This window comes from Poromitra crassiceps (assembly GCF_964638095.1).
Source record: "Poromitra crassiceps genome assembly, chromosome: 5".
Classification (NCBI taxonomy): domain Eukaryota; kingdom Metazoa; phylum Chordata; class Actinopteri; order Beryciformes; family Melamphaidae; genus Poromitra; species Poromitra crassiceps.
In genome coordinates, this window is record NC_139642.1 from 64,686,713 (window position 1) to 64,704,138 (window position 17,426).

At 44.1% G+C, this 17,426-nt stretch overlaps 1 protein-coding gene across 2 annotated transcripts in view; it reads left to right on the forward strand.

The window, feature by feature from the left end:
• Window positions 1-16,423, forward strand: part of LOC310777613 (uncharacterized protein) — a 33,878-nt gene extending 17,455 nt beyond the window's left edge. For both annotated transcript variants that reach the window (XM_083637986.1, XM_083637987.1), the window contains exons 7-11: window positions 50-196; window positions 5,824-5,884; window positions 7,103-7,266; window positions 11,465-11,560; window positions 14,755-16,423. In XM_083637986.1, the coding sequence (XP_083494112.1) occupies window positions 50-196; window positions 5,824-5,884; window positions 7,103-7,266; window positions 11,465-11,560; window positions 14,755-14,772 (486 nt within the window). In that variant the 3' untranslated portion in view covers window positions 14,773-16,423. The remainder of the gene's footprint in view (window positions 1-49; window positions 197-5,823; window positions 5,885-7,102; window positions 7,267-11,464; window positions 11,561-14,754) is intronic.
• The last annotated feature ends 1,003 nt before the right edge of the window (window positions 16,424-17,426 follow it).

Sequence of the window (17,426 nt, forward strand, 5' to 3'; positions counted from 1 at the left end):
CTCCTAATGGACGAGTGGTAGTTTACTGTTAAGGGCCTTCTGTTCCCAGACTGCCCTTCACCTGGCTGCCAAGCACAACCAGCACCTGATGGTGGCAGATCTGATCCATCTAGGAGCCAGTGTCAATGAGAGGGACGGCTCAGGAAAGACCTGCCTCCACCTCAGCGCTGAGAAGGGCTACATCCGGGTTCTGGAGGTAAGAACTTTGATTTCTAATGTGTGGGTGGGAAGGGGGGGTGATGATACAAAGCCACATTCACCAGATCAGAACATGTCAAAGTTTGGTTCCTCTCAAGATTAATTTAATAATCCTAACTGGCAACCCAAATCCTACAAAGAAAAACCTAATTACCCTAACTCGTAATTCAGGTATATTTATATCAGCGTCAAAACGCCGTAATTTTCAGTGGACTCAGTAAGCAAAGTTTGTGAATAGACAAACAACTCTGGCAAAAACTGACTTAGCCGGTTTTGTGAGGCACCCCAGCTCCTCAGAGCTTGTGTTTTCATGTCATCCTGTAATTATACCGTGTACTTTGAGTGTTTTAAATATTTCAACTGTCTTACTGAACTGGCTTTGTGATTCATCCTGGATGACACATGGCTGATTTTGGGACGCCACATGATCACATTGTCAACATGACAGTGTGTTATGTAGGCTATTAGACGTTCAATTAATGTTGTTGGGAGTGGCCAGCTGGGCTGAACACAGAGAGGCTTACATGTGCTGAACACAGAGGGGCCTACATGTGCTGAACACAGAGAGGCCTACATGTGCTGAACACAGAGAAGCCTACATGTGTTGAACACAGAACCAGCTCAGTGGCCTTGTGGTCTGAGTGTCCGCCCTGAGACTGGGAGGTCGTGAGTTCGATCCCCGGCCGAGTCATACCAAAGACTATAAAAATGGGACCTGTTTGCCTCCCTGCTTGGCACTCAGCATCAAAGGGTTGGAATTGGGGGGTTAAATCACCATGTGATTCCCGAGCGCGGCGCACGCTGCTGCTCACCGCTCCCCCAGGGGATGGGTCAAATGCGGAGAACAAATTTCACACATTGTGTGACAATCAGTGGGACTTTACCTTTACTTTACCTTAGAGGCCTACATGTGCTGAACACAGAGAGGCCTACATGTGCTGAACACAGAGAGGCCTACATGTGCTGAACACATAGAGGCCTACATGTGCTGAACACAGAGAGGCCTACATGGGCTAAACACAGAGAGGCCTACATGTGCTGAACACAGAGAGGCCTACATGTGCTGAACACAGAGAGGCCTACATGGGCTAAACACAGAGAGGCCTACATGGGCTAAACACAGAGAGGCCTACATGTGCTGAACACAGAGAGGCCTACATGTGCTGAACACATAGAGGCCTACATGGGCTAAACACATAGAGGCCTACATGTGTTGAACACAGAGAGGCCTACATGTGCTGAACACAGAGAGGCCTACATGTGCTGAACACATAGAGGCCTACATGTGCTGAACACAGAGAGGCCTACATGTGCTGAACACATAGAGGCCTACATGGGCTAAACACATAGAGGCCTACATGTGTTGAACACAGAGAGGCCTACATGTGCTGAACACATAGAGGCCTACATGTGTTGAACACATAGAGGCCTACATGTGTTGAACACATAGAGGCCTACATGTGCTGAACACAGAGGGGCCTACATGTGCTGAACACAGAGAGGCCTACATGTGTTGAACACAGAGGGGCCTACATGTGCTGAACACAGAGGGGCCTACATGTGCTGAACACAGAGAGGCCTACATGTGCTGAACACAGAGAAGCCTACATGTGCTGAACACATAGAGGCCTACATGTGCTGAACACAGAGAGGCCTACATGTGCTGAACACAGAGAGGCCTACATGTGCTGAACACATAGAGGCCTACATGTGCTGAACACATAGAGGCCTACATGTGCTGAACACAGAGAGGCCTACATGTGCTGAACACATAGAGGCCTACATGTGCTGAACACATAGAGGCCTACATGTGCTGAACACAGAGAGGCCTACATGTGCTGAACACATAGAGGCCTACATGTGCTGAACACAGAGAGGCCTACATGTGTTGAACACAGAGAGGCCTACATGTGCTGAACACAGAGAGGCCTACATGTGTTGAACACATAGAGGCCTACATGTGCTGAACACATAGAGGCCTACATGTGCTGAACACAGAGAGGCCTACATGTGCTGAACACAGAGAGGCCTGCATGTGTTGAACACAGAGAGGCCTACATGTGCTGAACACAGAGGGGCCTACATGTGCTGAACACAGAGAGGCCTACATGTGCTGAACACAGAGAGGCCTACATGTGCTGAACACATAGAGGCCTACATGTGCTGAACACATAGAGGCCTACATGTGCTGAACACAGAGAGGCCTACATGTGCTGAACACATAGAGGCCTACATGTGCTGAACACATAGAGGCCTACATGTGCTGAACACAGAGAGGCCTACATGTGCTGAACACATAGAGGCCTACATGTGCTGAACACAGAGAGGCCTACATGTGTTGAACACATAGAGGCCTACATGTGTTGAACACAGAGAGGCCTACATGTGTTGAACACAGAGAGGCCTACATGTGCTGAACACATAGAGGCCTACATGTGCTGAACACAGAGAGGCCTACATGTGTTGAACACATAGAGGCCTACATGTGTTGAACACATAGAGGCCTACATGTGCTGAACACAGAGAGGCCTACATGTGTTGAACACATAGAGGCCTACATGTGTTGAACACATAGAGGCCTACATGTGCTGAACACAGAGAGGCCTACATGTGCTGAACACATAGAGGCCTACATGTGCTGAACACAGAGAGGCCTACATGTGTTGAACACAGAGAGGCCTACATGTGCTGAACACAGAGAGGCCTGCATGTGCTGAACACAGAGAGGCCTACATGTGCTGAACACATAGAGGCCTACATGTGCTGAACACATAGAGGCCTACATGTGCTGAACACATAGAGGCCTACATGTGCTGAACACATAGAGGCCTACATGTGTTGAACACAGAGAGGCCTACATGTGTTGAACACATAGAGGCCTACATGTGCTGAACACATAGAGGCCTACATGTGCTGAACACATAGAGGCCTACATGTGTTGAACACAGAGAGGCCTACATGTGTTGAACACATAGAGGCCTACATGTGCTGAACACATAGAGGCCTACATGTGCTGAACACATAGAGGCCTACATGTGCTGAACACAGAGGGGCCTACATGTGCTGAACACAGAGAGGCCTACATGTGCTGAACACAGAGAGGCCTACATGTGCTGAACACATAGAGGCCTACATGTGCTGAACACATAGAGGCCTACATGTGCTGAACACATAGAGGCCTACATGTGTTGAACACAGAGAGGCCTACATGTGCTGAACACATAGAGGCCTACATGTGCTGAACACATAGAGGCCTACATGTGCTGAACACATAGAGGCCTACATGTGCTGAACACAGAGAGGCCTGCATGTGCTGAACACAGAGAGGCCTACATGTGTTGAACACAGAGAGGCCTACATGTGCTGAACACAGAGGGGCCTACATGTGCTGAACACAGAGAGGCCTACATGTGCTGAACACAGAGAGGCCTACATGTGCTGAACACAGAGGGGCCTACATGTGCTGAACACAGAGAGGCCTACATGTGCTGAACACAGAGAGGCCTACATGGGCTAAACACAGAGAGGCCTGCATTAAGTAGCTATATTAGGAAACGGTTTACTTTAAGTGGTGACATGCTAGCTAGGCAAACGCTGGCACACTGCATTGTTTCATCCTAGGACGTGCTAGTTAACTGCATTGTTTCATCCTAGGACGTGCTAGTTAACTGCATTGTTTCATCCTAGGACGTGCTAGTTAACTGCATTGTTTCATCCTAGGACGTGCTAGTTAACTGCATTGTTTCATCCTAGGACGTGCTAGTTAACTGCATTGTTTCATCCTAGGACGTGCTAGTTAACTGCATTGTTTCATCCTAGGACGTGCTAGTTAACTGCATTGTTTCATCCTAGGACGTGCTAGTTAACTGCATTGTTTCATCCTAGGACGTGCTAGTTAACTGCATTGTTTCATCCTAGGACGTGCTAGTTAACTGTCGGCTGTATTCATAGCTTTCAAGGGGCGTTACGTGCTGCCGGGAACGCCCACCTGGCGGTCAAAAAAAAACTTGTTCATTCCGCTGGCCGCCTCGACTAGTTTCTCACGCTGTGTTTGTTCAGCCAAAATGCCGGATACCTGTTGTGCTATCGGTTGCACTAACCGATGAGGAGACACGCCTGGCTTGTGCTTTTACAGAATCCCGTCGGAGAAAGAAAATTCACATTGGAGGAGGTTGTGGATTTGTGCGATTAGACGTGGTTCAGTCGCTGGGGAGGGCAAATGGCTTTTTTTCTACCATCAAAGTACACACGTTTTTGCGGCCAACATTTCATCAAAGTCAGCTCAAGTAACGTTAACGGGGTATTTTAATCATTATTGTAACGTTACTTGAGCTTACCTTTGATGAAATGTTGACCGCAAAGACGTGTGTACAAACGGCTGAACAAACACAGCGTGAGAAACTAGTCGACTCGGCTGGCAGCGGAATGAACAAGTTTTTTTTTTGACCGTCAGGTGGGCGTTCCCGGCAGCACGTAACGCCCCTTGAAAGCTATGAATAGTGGGGTGTGTTCAAGTGCACATCTTTGGCACCGGCACAGGCTGAGGCGATGTGAGGCGACGTTACAGTCTGCCTTCATTGCCACTAGTTCTTTGCCGTTGCCCCGGTGTGTAGAACCCTTAAAGCCAGAATCCTTCACCTGAACTCTTCCCCCAGCATTGAAACAAAGAACAATGGAAACCGTGGCAAACACCCACAAGTATTGCAAATCTCACCTGGGTGCGAGATTTGGTTTGAATCCAAACACTGGTCTCTCATTGGACAAGACCAGAGGACTTCCTGTGACGCAGCCGTGGCATCACTGAGGGGATGCCATGGCCTTTCCAGATGTACATTGGCCTTACCCAGCGTATTTTATGAATATTCATAATTGTATTATTATTATTAATCATTATATGTTAATAACCAAACATGCTCGTACCAAAGCCCAACAATGTCACACCTGGATTCAGAAAAGGAGCAAGTATTTCAGGTATACAAAGATGAAGCCCAATTCTAGCTTTCTTAACCAGTCATTATGGTTTAAAGTCAGTTTTGTCAGTACATTCATCATTACAACTCAAACAATGGCATCCATCAGTGGTTGAATGAATGAATAAATGAATGAATAATTTTATTGAGGATAATAAAAGACAGCATCCAAGAGATAGAAACATGAGAAAGTGCAAAGCACTTATTTACATCATGGTTCCTGGTCTTATGGAAACAAGACATACAGCACAGATCAATCAGAGTTGATCACTCACCCAATTAAGCATAGCAGTATAAAAATGATCAAAGAAAAGACATAATAATACAAAAACATAATCTTAATATCAGCCCAGACTCCAAGCTATAGGCTACACTGCACTAAGTTACTCAGCAACTATTTTTTCAGTTGGTTTTTGAAACCATTCAAATTGTTGTAATTTGACATGACTCAGATGATAAAAATGTATTCCTATGAAATTTATTCTTATGCAACTCTTTTGCATGTCAAAGCGTGTGTAATGTTACAGTCAGAAACTTGCAGGACAAAAATCTATTGGTCTATCGTACAGTATCTTTTGAATTCAGTATATTGTAGGTATTTTTGTTCATAGCCTATATGTCTGTAAACTTACTATTATGCTATGTTCTGTTTTAGGTTCTGAAACATGCGATGAAAGACGGTGTGTACGTTGATGTTGAAGCCACTGATAAATATGGTATGTACTGTAACCTCATCTATTTCTTAATATGGTATGTACTGTAACCTCATCTATTTCTTCATCTCAAAAGATACTGGAACCTCACTTTGTGTCTCATTGTTGACCATGGGTCTGATACAGGGTTTTTATTTAGCTACTTATCTGCTGTGACTGGGAACAAGAGATGGCATGATTCTTGGCAGGCAGCTCCACTCTTGTCAATGAAGTTGACAAGAGTGACATTAACCAAGACAACATAACCTGTCATAAACATGACATAGCATGAATTAAGATGCCATCAAGTGCAATTACACTGTTAAATGAGTGTTTTCGTTGACCTCAAGTACAGTAGTACAATTTGAACCTTTCATTAAGATGTCATTACTGCATTCCCATTACAGTGTCTTGGATAAAGTCAAGTTGTCATAACAAAGACATTGACAGCTTATGTTGTCTTGGTCGTAAGTTGAGAGGCATCTCTAACCATGTCTACATTGCATTAACAATGACATAATTTACCCAATGACACTTAATGACAACAGTCATAAACATTCATAATGCCCCTTCATGGTTATGACAGGTGTCATGTCATGGTTATGACAGTGTCATGTCATGTTCATGACAGGTGTTATGTCATGGTCATGGCATGTTCATCACAGGTGTCATGTCATGGTTATGACAGTGTTATGTCATGTTCATGACAGGTGTTGTATCATGGTTATGACAGTGTCATGTCATGTTCATGACAGACCTGACAGTGTCATGTCATGTTCATGACAGTGTCATGTCATGGTTATGACAGTGTCATGTCATGTTCATCACAGGTGTCATTTCATGGTTATGACAGTGTCATGTCATGTTCATCACAGGTGTCATGTCATGGTTATGACAGTGTCATGTCATGGTTATGACAGTGTCATGTCATGTTCATGACAGGTATCATGTCATGGTTATGACAGTGTCATGTCATGTTCATCACAGGTGTCATGTCATGGTTATGACAGTGTCATGTCATGGTTATGACAGTGTCATGTCATGTTCATCACAGGTGTCATGGCATGGTAAAGCCAGTGTCATGTCAGTTGTCATACTGCACCCTCAAGTAAAGCGTTCTCAAAAAAGGGTCTGTTTAGCTATTCCCTGTCACTACCAACACAGTCTCACTGTGTTGTGTGTGTGTGTGTGTGTGTGTGCGTGTGTGCGTGCGTGCGTGCGCGTGTGCGTGTGTGTCTCCAGGGATGAGTGTTCTCCAGTGTGCGTCCGTGGCTCTGAACGCCACAATACGTGAGTGGGAGCAGAGTGCTTCCCCCGGGGAAAGCAGACTCCACACACTCCGCAGAGAGCAGATGACGGAGACCCTCGAGTGTCTGCTGCAGATGGCCAGCTACCTTCACACCACGGTCAGTGGCTCCATGTTAGCCACAAAGATCCAGGCCTCCCTTCTCTTTTACATGTAAATCTTGCAAGTGCTTTCTGTCTTATCAATGAAAAAGTATACAATCTAGGGATGTGTAGGAATCTAGGAATTATCCAACGTTATGGATGGCTATCCAACTATGTCCAAAATTCAGAGCAGAGTAGGTAGTATAACAATCAATGCACTCAAATCATAAGAATCAACTTTCAGTGCATACATGTACACAAATTGTGTCCTGTATACAGGCAGAAAATACCAAGATTTAACCAAAAACCAAATAAAATCAACAAATCGAAATGAAAATAAACTAAACTTAGAGAACGCATCGTCAAAGTTAACTAAAACTAGACTTGGAAGTGAATCAATACACACACAAAAATACAATACGCATACATTTTGCAACCGTATTGAAAATGGTATGGAGTATCGATATATCGATATTGTCCTGGGCATTGGTATCAAAGTTAGAATTTGTAGTATCATGACAGCCCTAAAGTGAAAGTAAAATCTTTCACTTTAAAAAAGGTAAAAAAAAAAAAAGTGAAACCTTCTATGGTCTCTCCTGATTCTAAATATATCTGAATCACTTGGTTTGCCCAAGTAAAACTATTTTTATAAGCATTTTACGAAATGTTTATGGAAAATAAAATGGCGGATGAAATCCCTTGGTTCGTATGCCTAACCCGGAAGAGGGCGTGACTTGGGCTCTATAGGTTTGAATCTGAACCACCAGTGGTCCTACTCTATAAGAGTGCTCCAGATGTGTTGCAGTTTCTATGGAAGCTGATGAAGGTAGTCTGGAAGAAGCAGGTTATTCCTAAGGCGTGGCGTAGAGCAGGGGGAATCTTCATTCCTAAAGAAAGGGACTCGTTAGAGATAAGTCAGTTTAGACCTATCAGTCTACTTAATGTTGAAGGGAAGGTTTTCTTTAGTGTTGTGGCACAGAGGCTGTCTAGTTATCTAGAAAAGAATAGGCTAATAGATACTTCGGTGCAAAAGGCTGGAATTCCCGGCTTCTCCGGGTGCTTAGAGCACACCAGCATGATCTGGCACCAAATCCAGTCAGCTAGGCGTGAGAAGAGAGACCTGCATGTAGTATTCTTGGACCTGGCTAATGCTTTCGGGTCAGTGCCGCATAGTCTGTTATGGGAGGCCTTTGATTTCTTTAGAGTGCCAGGTAGTATAAAGAGCTTAGTTAAAGCCTACTTCTTAGATATTCAACTCTGCTTTACCACAGCAGAGTACACTACAGCTTGGCAGCAGCTGGAGATAGGCATTATGGCAGGGTGTACAATTTCCCCATTAGCTTTTACCATGGCAATGGAGATCATTATTAGGGCTTCAAAATGGGTAGTGGGTGGAGAAAGGCTGCAGGGAGGGCTGCGGCTCCCTCCAATTAGGGCATACATGGATGACATGACGACTATGACGTCAACCGCTCCATGTACTAGCAGATTGTTGGATAAGTTAAATAGTAATCTGCAGTGGGCTAGAATGAAAGTGAAGCCAAGTAAGTCCAGGAGTATTTCAATCATTAAAGGGAGGGTAGTAGGTAAGAAGTTTGTTATAAATGATGAGGTGGTGCCTACAGTGTTAGAGAAACCAGTCAAGAGTTTGGGAAGATGGTATGATGCAAGTCTCAGTGATAAGGGACAGTTTGAGGAGGTGAGGCAGGAAATGATTCAAGGTAGTTCAAGTATAGACAAGTCAGGGCTCCCAGGAAAGTTAAAGTTGTGGTGTTTGCAGTTTGGATTGTTGCCTCGGTTGATGTGGCCACTGACAGTGTATGAGGTTCCCCTTTCAAAGGTAGAAAAGCTAGAAAGGATGATTAACTCATTCATTAGAAAATGGCTCGGAGTCCCACGCTGCCTAAGCAGTGTAGCCTTATATGGGAAAGGCATATTGGAATTGCCATTATCTAGCCTGACAGAGGAGTTCAAGTGTGCTAAGGTTAGACTGGAAATGACTCTGACTCAGTCAAAGGATCCAGTGGTTAGGAGTGTAGCGCCCACAGTTAAAACAGGGAGGAAGTGGAACCCAAAGGAGGCAGTACAGCAAGCACAGTCAGCTCTTAGACACAGGGATATCATAGGTCAGGTGCAGCATGGGCGTGGAGGCTTAGGGTTGTGCATAGGGAAACCTGTGTGGAACAAGGCATCAGTAATAGAATAGAGGAAGATGGAAGAAGTACATAGGCAAGAGGAGGCAGTAAGATGTACTAAGGCAGTGTCGCAGGCAAAGCAAGGGCAGTGGGTGAACTGGGAGAGTGTAGAGAAGAGAAAGTTGAAGTGGAGAGAGTTGTGGAGCATGGAGGCCAGCAGAATTAGATTTATTCTAGGGGCTACTTATGATGTGCTGCCATCTCCCCAGAACTTAAATCAGTGGTTGGGCGAGGATGGTGCCTGCCCGTTGTGTTCTAGTGTATGTACATTGAGGCATATACTGTCAGGGTGTAAGGTCAGTCTCTCCCAGGGGCGATACACCTGGCGTCACAACCAGGTGTTGAAATGTTTGGCGGCTGCAGTTGAGGAAAAGCGGCTAGAAGTAAATTCTCTAGTTGCTAGCAAAGAGACTAGACAGATCAAATTTGTACGTGAGGGAGAAAAGATTAGACCAATTAAGGTCAGGCACAAGTTAGGGCAGCTAAGTGTAGGTGGAGCCTGGGAAATGAGGGTTGACTTGAATGAACAGCTAGTCATCCCAGCATATATAGTTAGCACCCGGCTACGTCCGGACTTGTTACTGTGGTCTGAGGTAGAGAAGAGAGTTTATTTTATCGAACTCACAGTCCCGTGGGAAGATCGAGTTGAGGAGGCTTATGAGCGCAAGAAAGCTAGGTATGCTGAAATGGCAGCAGAGGCAGAGCAGCGAGGTTGGAGGGCTCGAGTGCGGCCTGTAGAGGTGGGCTGCCGTGGTTTTGTGGCAAAGTCCGTTATTGCTTTACTAACTGAGTTGGGCATTCGGGGACGGAGCCTGAAACTTGCGGTTAGCAACATGTCTCAGGCAGCAGAACGAGCAAGTAAATGGCTGTGGATAAGGAGGAAACATGCTAGCTGGGGAGCTCGCTAAGGTCAGATTGATTGTTTGTTGTTGGTCATGATTAACGGTCCGCATCAACAGGGCTGAATCATTGACGGTGGTGGTGTAGTTAGGGATTGTTTGTTGTTGGTCATGATTAACGGTCCGCATCAACAGGGCTGAATCATTGACAGTGGTGGTGTAGTCAGGAATGTCATACCGAACCGACCTGGATAGCTAGGCTTAGATAGTGAGGTAATATGCAGTTGTGCGGTGGTAGCATGGAGGGGGGTGTTTCCAGGACGCTGGATTACACCGTTAAGCCTTCTTGAGGTGTCGTGGGCCTAACTTAACGAAACGTCGGTGAAGGAAGGTGCCCACTTGAAAACCCCAATGACATGCTTCATACTGCTGTTGGCTAGGGCAGGTAACTGGTGATTTGTGTCTTGTTTATTAGTTTGTTAGCCTGTTAGCTTGTTTTATTCTGGATTGGGCTTCTAAATGTGTTTTTCCTCGGATTTTGGCACAAGGGATAGTAACATCTTGTCCTGTGTATTAATTAATAATAATGAGGCAGCCAGACAGGCTTTAGGTGTGTGGGCTGTGGGCTGTGGCTCAGGAGGTAGAGCGGGTCGTCCACCAATCAGAAGGTAGGTGGTTCGATCTCCGGCTCCTCCAGTCCGCATGTCGAAGTGTCCTTGGACAAGACACTGAACCCCAAATTGCTCCTGGATAGCTGTGCCAGCACCCTGCGGGGCAGCTGGCCACCTTCGGTGTGTGAATGGGTGAATGTAGGCACATTGTAAAGCGCTTTGGATAAAAGCGCTATATAAATGCAGTCCATTTACCATTTACACCAGCGAGAGCAAGCCCGTGATAGACATGATAGACAGATGGTTCATCCAATCACCTGCCAGGGATTTTTTTAAAGTTCCTGCCCGAACGACTCGTTCCCAGATGGTTATGTGAAAAAAAACAATCTGGCAGCATCAGGGAGGATTAGACACATTCATTCATTCATACATGATCACGTTGATTGAAATGTAATCAAACATGGTCGTATTCCTCAAAGGACATTTGTGGTGTATGACCTGTATGACAGAAGCAAAGCTTGAGGCTGACAAGCTGAGCTCTGTCTCAACATTTGACTGGCTGTCTTTCAGAGTTGTGGTTATGAGGAGAATGCTTTTGAAGTGGCCTACAAAAAGGAATCTGACCAGTTTATGCAAGGAGTGGTTTCCAAACCCAGCATAAAGAAGGTAAGTGGTTTGAGAAGTTGGTAACACAGCAGAGTGTTTTGGTAAAAGTTTGTGTTAAGGTGCACATATTCACCAATAACTAGCTGCTTATTGATTGATTGATTGATTGATTGATTGATTGATTGATTGATTTACATGTCATGCACTCTAGGTGCCCAACCCCCATGGGTTTACAAGACACAGTAATAAAACACAACAATAAACAACACAACAATGATACATTTAAAATACAAGTCGTAACACAGCAATGGGCCGGACAGCAGCAATATAAAACCAATACATCCATTTCTAAACAGAAGTTCTGTCTTTGCTCCCATGCTTGACAGATACAATTGTGATGAGGAAGACTCCCCTCCTGAAACATAGCTCAAGCCTCTCATAGTCATCCAGCTCAAAGAAGTCAACACAGATAGAGGACATTTTACTAAAGAGTACATCCATCACGTCATCATAAGCAGTGCACTAAAACAAGAAATTAATTATTAGTTTTGCTCTACTATTTTTTTTAACTGCAATGGCTGTGACAATACATGCATCTGAAAGTATGTCAGTTGCTGCAACTGTGTAAAAGTAAAGTGTAAATATATACAATAATAATATAATAATATGCAACTGAGTTGCATATTACACTATACTACATGTTTTTCAATCTCTGTTCAACTATTGTGAATATTGTCAGATTTGGCTTTGCATTTTTCAATGTATTGCAGTCAAGCTTCTTTTGTACTTCATTATAATTTGTTACTAGGTGACTGTTTATAATAATTACTTTTCTCCATAAACATTACTGAAGGCTGTTTTACGGTTGTAAGACAAGTGTCGGTGGACAGTGTCTTAAAGGGAGAGTTCGGTTTGTTTGAAGTGGGGTCCTATCAGCTAGTTCCATACACTAACTGAAATAGGTAAAGCGTTCTGGATGCTGAGCACACCGTGTATCGAGACCCAGCACTCTGAAGCAGCAGCCACCAGAGCTCTGTCTCTCTAGTACAGGGGGCCCGGAACTAAAACATAATTTAGCCACCTAAAACAATGCCCACCTAAACAAATCAATATCAGTGTACATGTATGCTCTATTTTGACAATTTTCAGCGCTTTACTTTACCGTCAAACAGCCCTCTCATTCGGCACTACATTTCCTCCCAACCGTAGGACTACCGTATTCCTCCGCTAAACGCCTGCAAATTATTTGCGTGCATGCAATTTTAAGAGCACCTAAAAGCATCTCTTAACCAACTCTTAGCGCAAAAGCACCCCGCTGCACTTGAGCGCACCATTTATTGTCCGCGCTGCAGCGCAGTGCAGGGGAATTCCTTTTAGATAGGTCATTAAACACGGATGTGCCAAACACCAGGGGCCAGTTGCACCAAGTGGTCTTATGACTGGTATTAAGCTAAGCCGGTCGTAACTTTACCACCTAACAGCTACGCCGGTTGCACCAATAGGGCGTAAGCCTTTTTCTCACTAAGACCGGTCGTAAATATTACGCCTGGTCAGGAGGAGGCGTAAAGGTGCTTGTGCCTGTAAGAGATCTCCGTGGTAGTCTATCAGCGGAGACCTGCTGTGATTGAGTCCTCACCGTCCTCATCGTCGTAAAGTCGCCTTCGAAGCATGACGTTAGATTATAACGAACTAGTTGTGTGGCTTAGCCTTCCCAAATGTTGAGGGTCGTTTTTTGGAATTTAATACATAGAATTGGGAACGTTACATTCAATTTCATTCAGACTGCCTGGCACTAATCGCCGCCATTTTCCCCCAGAGCTTCCACAGGAGGAGGGGGGTGGGAGGAGGGAGGGTGTAGTGACGCACATACAGTAGTGGGTGACGGCGCGAGGCACATTTTTGGGCCAATCAGGGCACATTCCCCGGCAATTCACACGCATTGCTACGACCAGCATAGTTAAGACCAGACGTAAGCCCTGTTGGTGCAACAGGCGTAAATCCACTCTAAAGACTGGTCTTAACTAAGACCGACGTAGGAGTTACGACCAGGCATAGTTAAGACCACTTGGTGCAACTGGCCCCTGGACATCAAATTCTGCTGCTAAAATTGGGTAACAGCAGATAATTCAGTGAGGCAATCAATTATAATTCACAGAGAAACTTTTATCACATCGCAAAGACGGGTTAATGGGAAATGGATTGAGAAAACTTTTTAACAGGTATATAAACAGGTATATGATGTGATGGTGTTGTTGTGAGATATCCAAATACGCATCGAGAGAGTTACAGCATGCATTGCGCAAACTGTATTAAAGGGACTGCGAGACGGGAAAGTTTGATTGATGTAATGCCCAGGCCACACCTGCGATTCATTCTGGTGGTTAAGACCGCTCAAATCCCATTTGCGCCGCCCGCAGATGCTATTTTGCGGAGCACGGAGAATAGCAGATGACTTGGCACGGCTCCAATTTGCGCCTGCGTCTGGTGTTGTGCCGAGTTCTGCATCCCCGCCGAGAATTGCGTCATATTTTGGTGCTGTTTTAACTTAAAAACAGGAAGGTCACATCTACCTAGACAATTATATCATTTTTAAATAGTTGCCTTTCTGTATAAATCATTACAATATGCTCCCGTGAGGTGGGGATGCATTTGGCGGCGGGGGTGCAAATCTCGGCAAAACACCTGTAACGCAAATTGACACATTTGCACGAGGTGGACTGCTATCGTCCCAGGCTCACTGACATGTCCTCCACATTCAGTGAGTCTCAGTCAGCTTGCACAGACAGGACCGTGACCCCATTGACCTTGTCTTGCTTTGTGGCTAACTATCTGGAGCTACAGTAGTATGTAGTATGAGGATGGATTGTGCTGAGAAAGGAATTTACCAATCAACATCATCATTGGTATAAGTAGCAAATAGGGCTGGGCTTCCAAACATTAGAACTATCCCTTTAAGAGTATGTCCGTTAATTTACTATCATGTCAACTTGATTACAGTATAGCTACCTTAGCTGTGTGTGTGTTTGTGTGTGTGTGTGTGTGTGTGTGTGTGTGTGTGTGTGTGCGTGCGCGTGCGTCTCAGACGTCTCCTGATACGTCGTTTGAACCTAAATGCCTGAGTGTTGTCCGACACTTTTCGTAAAGCCGCGGTCTGTCGACACTTGTCTTGGAACCGTCTTGAGGCATGTGGATGTTTAGAGAGGTTTTTGATTGTGACTTGTGATCATTAATCCATGTCTCTCTCTCGTCCTCAGGGGAGCTATGTCACCTAGAACTGGTTGATCCTTCAGCACATCTGTTTCTGCTGAAACGACAGTGTGTGATCCTCTGTATTGGAGACCTGACAGTAATGTTTCTGAGTTGTTCAGGCTTGAACTTGCCATGGTGTTAAACCTGTGTGGTTGGGAAGCCCTCACCCTAATGAGTGGGGCTCTTTTGCTCCAAGCATGAATTCAAGCTGCTTATGTAAAGCATCTGATGTGTTGTGCCAGATGAAAATGCCTGACTTGCCATCAGGTGTTTCTATGGATCTTCTGCATAGGACTTTTAGGTGCCCATTAGCTGGTTTCTGTGAAACTTCCATTGTTTGTTACATTGAAGTAACAAGTTGCCCCAAAAAGTCAAAAAGTCTTTGGAAATCCAGTTGTAACATTCAGTAGGAATGCGAATGCTCTCCAAATATGATGGAGCCCACTTGGAAACTATGAGCGTTTGGAGCCATTAGGGGGTGCTACTGGACATGTCAAATAGAGTAGTTGTCAAATAGAGTACTTGCAGCGGTACTTCCGGCTTGGTCAGACGTTCCTACAGGCACAATTGGCCGTGTCTGCGGGTGGGAAGCCGGTGGGGTATGAGTCCTCCATACTCTGGCATGGAACGAGAGCAATCGTTCCCAGTGTGAAAACGCCCTTAAAGTTGTCTTTTAATAATGTGTCAACTTAGTTAAAAGTACAGCCTGCTAGACACTCAAGTCTGGCTCCATATGGTCCCATTTAAAAGCAGAAAAATGCATACAACTTAAACTGCACTTTCTCAAACAGTACAAAAGATAAATTAAAGCTGAATTAAGATGATAGTCGTGACTCGTTTAAAGTTTAAATGGACTCTAGCTTAAAGTATGAAAGAGCAGTTAGAGTTCAAAGAGGGCACGGTTTCAACATGAACTGCTGTTTAAAATGAACAGCAGTTGCACCCGGAAATCTGTTGAAGCCGTCTTGATCCCTCATATAGCATTCTGAAAAAGTGTCCCCCAAAAAGAGTAGTTTCCAGATGGGCTCTGTCTGTTTGTTTTGGAGCCAGTGAGGTAGCATTCCTGTTGGATTTCTTTGTGACTTTTGGATTGGAGGTCATTACAAGTTATACTGTAAGTACTGTGTGGTGTTATAAGTATCGTGTGGTGAGAGGGATGGCTGCTGTGTCATTTTTTCAGATTTTATAGACATTATTTTGTGACTCAGCCCCTTTGAAAGTGAGCGCTGTTGTTTTTAGCGTACCAAGTTTTTATAACATTGATCCGATTGTTATTCTTTATCATCTGTTTTCACACTCATAAGGAGATGTTCTGCATTACCACTTGGTTGGCCAGAGGTAGTTTTGGACTTTAAATGGTTTGGTTTTGACTCATCTTGATGAGACTTTAAACTAGGGATACTGTTTGCTACTTTAGTGCATAATGCAAGATGTATAAGACTTGCAGTTGAATATTATTATTCTAATCTATGCCATATGCAATGTACCTCGAAATGTGTACTGCTGGTTTTTGTTTATTCTTTGAATAGTTCTATTTTCAATCTGTCCAGACTGTTTTCTAAAGTCTGTTTTCAAGTCCATAAAACCTGTGTATCTATTAATACGTAATCAATCTGTTCATATAGGTTGTATTAACCATTTAACCTACAGATAGCACTACTTCTGTCAGATTAAAACCAAACAAATAAAAATGTGTTTTTATGAGATGAAGAGATAGTTCACTTTTAGGTGTAAAGGTAAAGGGCTGATATATGATATGAAAACATTAGGCTGCATAGTTGCTCTATCAGGCCAGGTGTTGCATAACAAAATATCTTACTGCATGAGGCTGGCAGAGTTTGCACCCATGGGTGCATTTTAAACTCTCCATTTGTTTAGGTTTGTGGAGACTCAACTGATCCCAGAAATGTTGTCCAGCGGGAGTCGGTGCAGCAATGTGTTCCTGCAACAGACCCAAATCTATATTCAAAACTATCATCTGTTCCAGTGAAACCTGCTCAGTGAAGGAGTTTCATTAGAGCTGCGTGGGACTCAAAAGAAAAATATCTATCTGGCTCTGTGCAGTGTTGAGAAATGAATGTCTCTAAAAAGAATATGAATAGCCAAACTTAGTGTAATAATGAATAAACTGCAGCTTTGTGTAAAATAGTTAATATGAAATGTATAATATAATATATGATTAATATCAAAAGTTCAACAAATGACAATGGTCCTTTTACATGTTAATATAATTTAATCCATGGGCAACACAATGTCAACAAATTGTCATGTATTGTTTAACAAACCTAAGTAGTTTACCATTTCAGCCCAGCTCTGAACTGTGAATGTGTGCATAGAGAGAAACTGAATGATTCACATGAAATCAAAAGAAATTTACAAAATCTCATTTACATATCAGTATGTGCTTTCTCAAATAACTAATGACGGCAAAAGTACATGCAAATTGTAAGGCAAATTACAATTACTTGAAGTCCCTAAATTCATTGAATAAACTTTGGCCTCAAATTGGACAGGGCAGCACAGACAATCAAAATATCACTGGCTAATGGGACAAGACTAAGACGTAGGGTGTTTTTCAGAATGGCAAATATTTTGATTCGCTCGATTGCTCTCTCAACATGTATGCACAAGGCAGACAACTGACGAGCCCTCTTGAACTGCCTGTCCTCGGAGTTGC